The sequence below is a fragment of the Aplidium turbinatum genome, chromosome 10, assembly GCF_918807975.1.
Source record: "Aplidium turbinatum chromosome 10, kaAplTurb1.1, whole genome shotgun sequence".
Taxonomy (NCBI): domain Eukaryota; kingdom Metazoa; phylum Chordata; class Ascidiacea; order Aplousobranchia; family Polyclinidae; genus Aplidium; species Aplidium turbinatum.
This window is the reverse complement of record NC_137481.1, coordinates 14793415-14804390: the sequence shown is the minus strand read 5'-3', so window position 1 is coordinate 14804390 and position 10976 is coordinate 14793415. Positions and strand designations below refer to the sequence as shown.

General features: G+C 37.7%; 1 protein-coding gene across 6 annotated transcripts in view; it reads right to left on the bottom strand.

Annotated features, from left to right (window-relative positions):
* Window positions 1–206: 206 nt before the first annotated feature.
* LOC145778198 (3',5'-cyclic-AMP phosphodiesterase 4C-like) overlaps window positions 207–10976 on the bottom strand; it is a 77587-nt gene continuing 66817 nt past the window's right edge. For 4 of the 6 annotated variants that reach the window (XM_082589647.1, XM_082589648.1, XM_082589652.1 and 1 more), the window contains 10 exons: window positions 6937–7086; window positions 5521–5618; window positions 5040–5141; window positions 4703–4864; window positions 4124–4223; window positions 3334–3488; window positions 2932–3054; window positions 2544–2726; window positions 2257–2387; window positions 207–2043 (listed from right to left, as the gene is read on the bottom strand). In XM_082589647.1, coding sequence (XP_082445773.1) covers window positions 1758–2043; window positions 2257–2387; window positions 2544–2726; window positions 2932–3054; window positions 3334–3488; window positions 4124–4223; window positions 4703–4864; window positions 5040–5141; window positions 5521–5618; window positions 6937–7086 — 1490 coding nt within the window. In that variant the 3' untranslated portion in view covers window positions 207–1757. Of the gene's footprint in view, window positions 2044–2256; window positions 2388–2543; window positions 2727–2931; window positions 3055–3333; window positions 3489–4123; window positions 4224–4702; window positions 4865–5039; window positions 5142–5520; window positions 5619–6936; window positions 7087–7413; window positions 8184–10976 lie in introns of those variants that run through there. The other 2 variants (XM_082589649.1, XM_082589650.1) reach the window with 2 other exon arrangements.

The window sequence follows — 10976 nt, the reverse complement described above, 5'->3', positions numbered from 1 at the left end:
AAAGCAATACTGTTAGAACTTTTCAACAATGTTTCAATGCACTATTTCAAATCTTAGGGTAAAAACATGCTCAGAACGCACCAAATTTAATGCGATTTTTTAAATTTTTCTGGGGGGAGACCAGACCCCCCTGCGAAGTCGTTTGCAGCCCCACTGCTCACAAACAGCACCAGCCGCCACTGTGTAATAACACTACTTCATGGTTTGTATATTTCCGATAATTTATTTCAACCACAAATGCAATCAATAAACATTAAAATGCAAACAGCAAATGACACAACACACAGCTTTGTAGCTTTCTTTTCCATCTGAAGACTTTTGCGCAGTGGCGTAGTTATGATATTGTCAAACAATAATAACCTAAACGTTAAACATGGCTTTCGGGTGGAAATACCATTTGATCTAAACAGAAATTTTCATTAAACATGAAGTTTAATCGCCATCTTGCTCAATAATCAAATCAAAATTGCTGCATAGTTTTAACTTTTTTGTAAATGCAAACATCAATGATTCTCACATACTCACACCAAGTTGTTATCATTCTTTAATTCTGAACGATTTTTCTTGAAATGTTAAACATATTCTACAAAGATTGATTCAATAAATTAACGTAAGTCAATGCTGTGCAAAATAATAACAAACGTTTACGTCACTGGAGCACAGAGTCGCAATATAAAACCAAAGCACAATAAATTGAACTGCAATTTACATTGTGCTCGGGGAGACAAAAATATCCTAGCTATATTTGCACTTCAAGAAATAGCAAAAATGCAGAGATAGTCTGCCTCAAAAGATGCCACAAGGATAGTGTCGAGTTTTAAGTGATTCACAGTGTTAGGATATGCCAATGGATGATCTGAGTTTAAGTCAAAATATTTCTTGTTAAACAAAAAACTGCTTCATATTATAGTCGTGGCTGACATTTTTGAGGTTCAGCATGAAAAAAGTAACCCCAGTTATCTTGCGCTTGTGAAATAGTTTCCAAACTTGTTTCTATGGAACGAGTTTGTATGAAACGAGTTTCCTGTCATGCTTTAAAACGCCACAACCAAATTACCTCTTGTGCAGCACCAGTAATACTCTTTCCAGCAAAGTGAAATCGCTTATACTCAGCAGAGATTGCATCAAAAAAGACAAATTTGGTCAAGTGTGGGTTTATAGGCTCGTTGCTGGAGAGAGATCACTATTTCAAAACAACACAATCATTTTTTCTTTAAATTCATGTTCAAGAGTCAACCGCCAAGGAGAAAATTATGAAAAATTTCGGGAAAATTTTCGGTCCCTTTCACAACTTGAAAAATAAATATTCCAAGATGGCAGTATTGCACCAACTGAAACCCCAAGAGTGATAACTACGTTTCGTAGTTAAAGCGTGGGTCGACTTTTGTCGTCCACAAATGTTTCAAACAAAACTGCGTAATACTCAGCAAAATAAACTTACAAATAACAATAGAATAAACGAAACTATGATTACGAGTGGTTTCAGTGAACGAAACGATGAGAAAATGAAGATGCTGTCCTTGAGCAGAAAAACACAATTTCTATTAAACGACAACCACATTGTGTAATAGCAAAAATATTTTAAATACTTTGTAGACGATCGCCCTTGTATAAGCCATGAACGCCAAAAACTTGTTATGGCGAACAATAGCGTACATCACACGGTCTCGAAACCGTTCTCTATCAGTGCGTCATCAGAAAAACGGCTATAGCGACTCTAAAGTCATAAACAAGAGTTCATCTCGCTATTGGTTTTGTCATGAGCGTTCCGTCTTCTCCTGATTAGAAACGACTTCATTCGAGAGATTAGATAAGTTCTTTGGAAGAAGGGAGCCAACGGTTCCTTCTGGTGAGCTGTTCTCATTATTCTCATTGTTTTTGACTGGAGTGGTGAAAACAAATTTGCTTTGTCTAGAAACAGGAGTGCTACCGTCGAAATTTTCAAAATCCTCATCGCTGCCGCCGGGGAGAGTGTCGGTGGATGACCCAGCGTCGGCTTTCGAAGAGGTCTCTTCTTGGCATTTCTCCAGGTGTGGCGACGGACTGAAAAATAAAATTACAATAAAACCCCATTCAAATGATCTGGTGCATCTCATGACTAGGTTATGCAGTCCCAGACAGCAAATCAGTCGTTTTTTACACTTTTTTTAATGAAAAGAGATTACATGAAAAACTACATTACATTGATTTGCTGTCTGGGGTAGTTAAACGAGTTGACAAACCTTCAGATGTTAATTTTCAGTTACTTTTATTTACCTGCCGGGTATTAGGCTTGCATAATATTCTCGGTTTGTCGTTATTGCAGTCAGCATATCCTGAGCGTCCGGATTGACTAGATCCGCCCAAGTTTCCACCAATGGGTAAACAACAAAGTCAATGAACATCACCTAAAAACGAGAAAAAAATAATGAAAACACACAAAATGCAACTTTTAAATGTCGGTTACGTGCAAAAGTATTCTAACTTTTCTAATAGAAATGCGTACAAGAGTAGCCTACATCAGATTAAAGTAAAAATTATAACCATATTGCAGCTGATCTCACCTGTGATTTTTCCACCGACGTATTGGTACGATCACACATTGGGCTAATTTCGACACCAATCTCTCTTTCCACGTCACCCTGCATCCAATATTCATCCATGATACGTGTCGTCCACTGTTTGTACATCTCTATCGGTTTCATCGGGTTGCTGAGGTCCGCGCAGTGCACGAGGTTTTGAAGCACCTAAAAAGGAATTAACATTTCTCACACACAGAATTCCAGCAGTTGCATCAACCGTTGCCTTTTTTCAGACCTTTGAATTATGCAGAAGATCTTTAAATAATGGATTAAGAGTTCAAACTCTGATTCATTCGCACGCTGCGCAAAAGCTTCAACTGACTCATAACCAAATACGTAAGTATTAGTAGCCTACTAAGTAGTATCTTACCTGTATTCTATCCGTGTACTGATCAAGCATTAAAACCCCAGAGCTCGCCACTTTCTTGGTTTCGACCATCGTCTTTAAACTAGCAAGCAATTGCATATGCTTTGACATGTCGGTTGCAAGAACCTGTCCAAAAAAAAGTTTATTAAGAATGCATGATGTTCTATTCTTGAGGGAAACGAAAAGAACACAGAATTTAACTTAAAAATTTAAACCTCAGAAAAGGTCAAGTTCATCTCAATGAAGGAGAAATCAATAGGAATGCAATTAAAGACTCGTCCTGGCATTAAAAAAAAAATTATCCAAACTTTTTCAACCTCACGTTACCTCAGCTTCTCGAGAACGTTGAATCAATAAAAATGCAACAAGTTCACCATGAGGCTGGTTTGGAAACAGATGGCTTACCATGTCAATCGCCATTTTTCGTAAGCTTTGCCACTGCTTTTCCGTGAAATGATCAAATACGTTGCAGTGTTCCTGCTGCATGAGCTTGAATCCAACGGCAAGGTGGTGATTTTCAAGAACAGACTTGTCATTGTACATCAGAGCAAGCTCACTGCCTGTTAGACGAAAACAAAATTTAAAAAAACATGCAAATGGAATGACAGCACTGTTTGGTGTCATGCCGGTTTTTAAATTGTTAAATTAGAGAAGTTAAAAGCTAGATGATCAAAATAGTTTGTAAACAAAATAAAATGGACTTTATAGTTAATAGAAATATTGATCGTAAGGCGATAAACTTTTTGCATTGTATGGAGCTAAAGTGAAAGTCCACAAAATGACCTCCAAGCAAAGATCGATTTGACCTTTTAGGTAGGAGTTGTAGCAGATCGTATTGTGGTTGCTCAGACGTTGAAAAGTTATTTGCGTATGAAAGGAGCGTATCAACTGTATTGCTGCAAACAAGAACATTAAACGTCTGGACCTGGATTTCCTATCTGAATCGTTGCTGGCGCCAGTTGGTTATCATTAGCTAGGTTGATAATGCTTTATTAGCACAACACTGCATAATTGTGAAGTAACAATTCAAGCGCAGTGCATCATCAAAAAGAATAATCGAAAATCATTAATTCAATTTTATCTATTACGAGCTAACGCATCATCGCAATAACGTTACCCTACGTTACAAAACAACGCAAGCTTTGACTGCGCTGAATCATAGCGACACAACAAATACTAATGTAGGTCTACTTACTGTTGGCGCAATGATATTGATTGTTCAGTCCTGGATGGTCGACGTCATGCATGGCGCTGGCAACTAATGCGGCAAGGACTTCCAAATCAGTGAAAACATTCTGAGGAAAGAACAAATTTCATCATTAGATCAGGATATCAAGGACAAATTGTCATTATTTTTATCAAGAAAGACACGTAAACAAACGATTGATGAGTTACCAGTAAAAGGTAAACTTCTGTTTCTGGCCACAAAGAATCGACTTACACATCGATGTCTGATGCTAAACTGAGAACTTCAAGCTGAACCTTTTAATCAGTTCAGAGATAACAGTCGAAATTCGCACAGGAAATAGCAATTTCGTCATTTGAGTGCGTCATAGAAACGCAAGAAAAATAATCGGTTATTAGCGCAATAACATCCAGACTGAATTATGCAATACAATGCTTCCTATCGCCAGTTGTACCCCAGCAGCTAGCAATGGTTCCATTTTAAGATCGCTTTAACGTTCAGTACGGTTTGAACAATGCAAGAAAATAGTAAAAAATTCTTGTTGGTTGGTCACAAATGCGTTTGCATGCGATCGTCAGTGCAACTTACGTCGAGAGCGGGAATGGATAACAGTGTGTGGACAGACTGGACAACATCGGCGGCATGAATACTGTTGTGGTAAGCCACGTCGCGATAGTGATCTTCCAAGGTCATAATGTAAGTGAGAAATTTATCGGCTTGCAATTTGAATCTGGAGAATAAGTCACGTTTCTGTGGAAAAAAATACCAAAGTCAAAAGACCGCTCGTTGTGATTCGATAAATCACTCAAATTTACCACACGCTTGGCCACACAAACAGCTGCTCATTTATTAAATTGCTTCTAAATGTTAACAGCTCCGGGAAACACGTAAATATTAAATTTCGTTTGACATATTAAGTACACACCTGGCAAATGGTGTACATCACACATGTCAGCGGTCGGTTGTTGCTGATGTTGGCAATTTTAAAAAGATCAACCCCTCCCCATTCATCTATATTTTCAAGTTCCTGTTTTAAAACAAAAATCATTTGTTAGCTATGTTACAACGACTATAAAATATAGACAGAAAAAATAATATAATGCGTTATCATATGCTGACATAATTGCTTTGAGAGGTTTTGTCATGACCCCATTGATTTGACATCAACAGTAGCAGAGTATCGATAAAACGTGCTCAAAAAACTCACATCAAGCAGTGATCACTTAGGACACAAATAGATTCCTTTGAACTCTCGATTGTGCGATGGTTAATGACAGTGTGGACGGTTTTTGGACAAAGTGCGCAATTCTTGACCGTCCCAGTCGAAAGAGCACGCACAAAATCACCCAACCACAATTGACCAACAAGCGCCAAGTTTTGTGACTCAAATGATGTAATAGACATACCCTGGCCAAAGCGGCTTCGCTGCTGACGACCACTCCAAAAGCTGGTATCTTGTGCCATTTTGCAATCGTATCCTTGTGTCGATTGTTTGGCTTCACACCTAAGCACGAAAAATAAAAAAATGACAAATGAAATTTCACACGTGTCGAGCTTTGTTGAGCCTCCTCGTTTTGTTGCGTTGGATTAAAATGCAACGTAATGGCCAAAACAAGAGTAAAACGGCAAACGTAGCCTATCGGAGTGGTGCGCAATACATTACTTCAGCTTATGATGAATCATAACCACATGAATGGGCGTCTTGGCAGGAAAATTACAACACAAACAAACTAACGCAGCTGCACAAAAATCGTCATTTTACAACAAACCTCATTTTACAAAGGCAACCAGAGGTGAGCAAATGCGTCAAACTACCGTCACTTTGCTCGAAGTTATCAGAAAGGCGTCTAATTTACAGTAAAGTGCCCTTAATTTTCTTTGAAATCTTCATTCTTGTCCAATTTGCTATGAGGTACTTTTTGACGTTAAATATCATCTTTTTCACATTATCAAATCTCTCGGGCTAAGCAGATTACAAAATCTCAGAAATTTAGACTTTTGTAACTGCGAAATCTGGATTACTTGAACGTGTTTGGAATTTCTGTTCGGCTTTACTACTTTAGATCGACCACGTTTAGATTATAGCCAGCTACCGTGCAATTCATATGCTTTGCACCTTGCAAGTGACAATAAAACTGCAGCAGGGAACGCGAAAGCATAGCAGTAGAAAGGCTTGTATGGTTACAGTCGAATTATGAAGCGATTTAACTTTAAACGGTTTATGCTGCAGACTTGACAAACAACAAACAAAACATTATGTAATGAAATCACAAAGGCAGCTAATAAAAAATGTTTTGACATAATGAATTAACAAAAATCACGATTGATCTGTGCTGCCACATCAATTGATCGACGCGGATGAATAATTACCCTTCGCTACTGCCCAATGACGCACGAAGCTTGAACGCGAATGGCATGATTTCGCCAAAAACTAGATTCCGTGCATGTAATTTAAACAATGCTGATTACATGCAAAATATCAAGCACCATCGTGCTTACAACAACATATGCCGATGGTGAAGTAATCCTCTTCTTAAACATTCATAAGAAAATGTGGATCGTAAAACACCACAGCACTATGCCGATGCAGTCAAATCGATATCGAAAGTTGAAATAACTACTTCATGACGCACATTGAACATGAACAGTGAACACAGCCAGCAAGTAGTCTTTTTTAAGCTGCTGCAATGTCTGCAAGACGATGAATCAACGAAAAAAATCTTTTGACTGGGAAGTCAATCCCAATAACCGAAAACCAAATGACGTGAACGAAAGAAACCTAATTGATCTAATCAACGTAAAGTGTTGCAGGTTCAGCTTACCTGCAATAGATCCCATTATTCGACCCGCGGGATTAACACGAACTATTTTGCTGCCACTTTTATTGAGGGCGCCAATATTGGGTGATGTTGGTCGTTTTTCTTTATCATCGCTTGAGTCAACATTGGGAGACAGCATCTCGTTTTGATTGTCTGCAAGAAATAATACATAGTTAAAAATCTTTATACACACACCTATTTTTATCTGAAAATAAAATTAGCATAAAAAATGCGTTTTGTATCAGAAAAAAACGAAATGCTTTGGAATGAAGCTATTCACTTAAATTCTGCATCCAAGGCTTTTTTTATAGTAGTTTGGATGCAATATTTCTTAAGTTTTTTTTTTTTAGAAAAAATAGTAACCTACGCAAATAGTCGAATGAAATGTGCCAGATTTCAATCGAGCGCTCACCAACACAAAATAAATTGCTGGATATGTTTTTGTCAGTAAATAGGGGCAAATATCGAAAGTAAACGTACTAAAAAATCCAGAATCTGCCGAATTCCGCGCAGATAAGTTGCGGTGAACCAAAGCAGGAGTTCCATACGAGGTTGAACAATTAAGGTTGGGCTTACATGTTGCAGGATTAACACACAAAGCTGGTTCTGAACCAAAATCTCGAAGCGGGCAATCGCATTGGTGATTTTGATGATCAAAGTGCGTGGAATCGCCTTGTGATAACAGACTAATCCTCAAAGACGTTCCATCCCATGTTGCTTTGTATTGGTCGTTTTCTGCACCGAGTTTATCCACAGTGTCGGGTATAGTAGACGCATGGCAACATGAGAGACATGTAGGGTTGGTGATATTCCCATTGTCAGTCAAAGATAATAAATACTTTAAGCGTTTGACGGTATGGCGTATATTGCGCTGCAGCAACGCGTCGTTTAAAGGGCACTCAATCGTCCTATTATCCAAGTCCGTGTGGAAAGCTGACGACGAATTCAATAAAGTTATATCCGTAGTGCTTTTGCAGCTTTGCACAATATTAACTTGGCTGCAATCAAATACTGTTTGAATGTCAGTCGAAGCTCTTCGAAGCTTTGGATGTTGTCTGACAACTTGTCCTTTATGTGGAGGTTCTAGCGCAACAGTTTTTGCGTTTGTGCAACAAAATCCAGTTGCTGCAGCTAATTTTCTCAATTTCTTTAACCAGGGACTGTTCTTTTTCCCATTTATTCCGTTCCGTGTGGATGAATTCTGCTGTCTGCACATTTTTTTCAACATGTTTTATCACAAGTAAAAAATAAAAATCTACAAAATTATTTGACAATAACGTTATATATACGCCTGTATTATTTCTAAATTAATTACAAGTAACCTTTAAATAACTATTCCACCTTTTCAGACAATACAGTAGATTAACTTCCGCAACCATTCCCACATGCTTTTTGTTTCTGCACTGATTAAGTTTGTTGGCAACTAAATACAATTGAGTGAGTATTCGAGAGAATGAAGAAAAAGGCACTGAAGAAGGAAAAACGAACTTAGAACTTAGACCAGCTCTCTCTTGTTCGACTCATTTCCTTTTCAAATCCATTGAACAACGAACAACACAATAAAAATCACCTCTTTTGAAGCAAATTTCCAAAATAAAGTAAACGTAATCGCAAAGGGTTAGTGAAGTTTTCGATTTGTGACACCAGGATAAACTTGCGTCATATATTTACGGTAAACAACCCTTCATAAGCAAATGAGGCCACAAGGGAATCCATGCAATTGGGTTGTCGTTTCATCTTTTAAATCATAGTTAGTATTACCAACAAAAACATTAACTTGATAACGAAATATTAACACTACCTTGTAATATTAGCGTGCAGCTTTCCACATGATCTATTAAATATCACTATAACTTGCAATAACCTTGTTTTGATAAGACCGCGTTTCACGTCACAGCGTAGTCATATAAAACGACACCTATTTAACATGACGTGAAAATAGTCGCAAAATGTTGTGTTATTTCAAATTAGCAACTGTTGATTGGTTTCAAAATTTGGAGTTGTCTGCGATGAAACGGACGTTCATATGCATAACGTCAGACATGCACAGGTCAACAGTTTGTCGGGTTATAATTTACAAGAATACGCTTCAGTAACATCCCTTACAACGTGACGCAATGCACGTTATTAAACAGTAGCTGATGCAATACGACAGGACTGAGGTAATATCTTCTAAACTTGTCAAATAATTTCAACTATTTCACAGCACTGTTCAATGTTCATCAGACTTCAAAACAACTTCGGCTCAAAAACCAAATAAGACCACAAGCCATCTACTCTATGCTTAGGCTATCCAAACTCGATCGCAAAGCGACAACTATATTTTAATTTTACGCCACGTTTTCATATTGACTGACTGCCGATCAAGTTGCGTTGCTGCCACTTACTTCATCTTATAAACCCTTGGGAGGTGTGAATGCCGATTGCGTCAACGCAAGCGAAACGTTGTAAAACAACACGCAAGTAGCTTCATTTGGAAGGTCATTTAATTAGATATCAATCGTAAATAAATTTTATCTGTTTGTTGATGACACGAGTAACTCAAAGCGTGGTCCGTACACATCACCAGTCCACCTACTCGGTTTACATGATTTGTCAGATATAGTTAAATATTTTAAGCTCATGTCTTGGACTTCATTTTAGTTGACGATATCTTGAAAAATATTTACCAGTTTCAGGCTGTTTTGCATGTTTTTTTTGTTTTTTTTTTCTACATGAAATCGTTGGTATGACATGAGCGTGGTTGGTTGGCAATATGTTTTTAAAAAAGAAAGAACGACCAGATCGATAACTGACGTCACGAGCGCAAACTGTTCGGACTATCACACACCAATCAGTCTTTGATAGAACGAAAACCCGACAACAAACCAACCAAAAGATGTTGCCTTTTTACATCTGTTCAACGTCACTGCGTCAACAAACGTTGAAACGATGTAAAAAAGTAACGATTGCTGGCTGGCAGTGCACAGAGAGTCCAGCACTGTTGCATTGCAAAACGGCAATTGGACTTAAGAAATGTCAACGGCTGCTCAACATCAGACAATTCCAATATTTGATGATTTTATGGCGAAGCCGGTAAGTCTGTCAGTTAACTCTCGATTCTGTTGATTTCACTGAAAAACAAAACCAGTCGAAAACAAAAGACGTAAATCAAAATTTAATATCACTATCGTGCAATTAAATTACTTTGTGATGACGATTCCCTTCAAGTGTTTCCATTGCGCAATTTTGAAAAGCTAAAACTGTAACCTTTTTACAATTAGTACATAAAAAGTATCTTGAGTCCAAAGAGCCGTTCTTGCCATGAACAACACAAAAGCAACAAATCCTGCGAAAAACATTTCTTCGTCTGAGAAAGCAATGCTACAAATGTGTCACTAAACAAATCATCGTTATGAAACGTGTTCAACTGAGATACATGTAAAGTGAAGCAAACTGTTGGACGAACTTTTGAAGGTTCTGTAACGCATAAAGATTGACTGAACAGTTAACTCGGTTTACAGACTTAAGATATAATACTATTGCAAAAACATTGAATTCGTCCGATCTCGCAGCAATCTGTTGCGAAAGAGAGGTTTTCGAATGTAATAATATTGCTTCGTTTTACAACAAAGTTTGAAGTAATTTTTATAAATGTGGCAAAATCTTAAACGCGGCCATCAGATCCACAGCCAGTGGAGATTTTTCTTTAAACGAAAGCTGTAATTGTATTTTTTTGGAAAATGCCCGATCCTTTTTACAGTCAACGAAGATACTTTTAACTGTAGTATTTTTGCCTGGTTCTGGTAGGGCTTCGTCCGTAGAACGACAAAAGCGCTTCTTGCATTACTATTCAATTAGCAGAAAAGCAAGCTACAACTCATACAAATGACAATTAAATGACAACGTACAAAAAATAGTTAAAACTATTTTGAATAAAGCATTCATGCTTGACTGTTGCTACCGTTCTGCACTTGCATCACCTCACCAGTATACAAGCTTAAAATGTAATCAACTGTGGAACCTTCCATCAACCACGGAATGCCATGCGTCGGTAATAAATC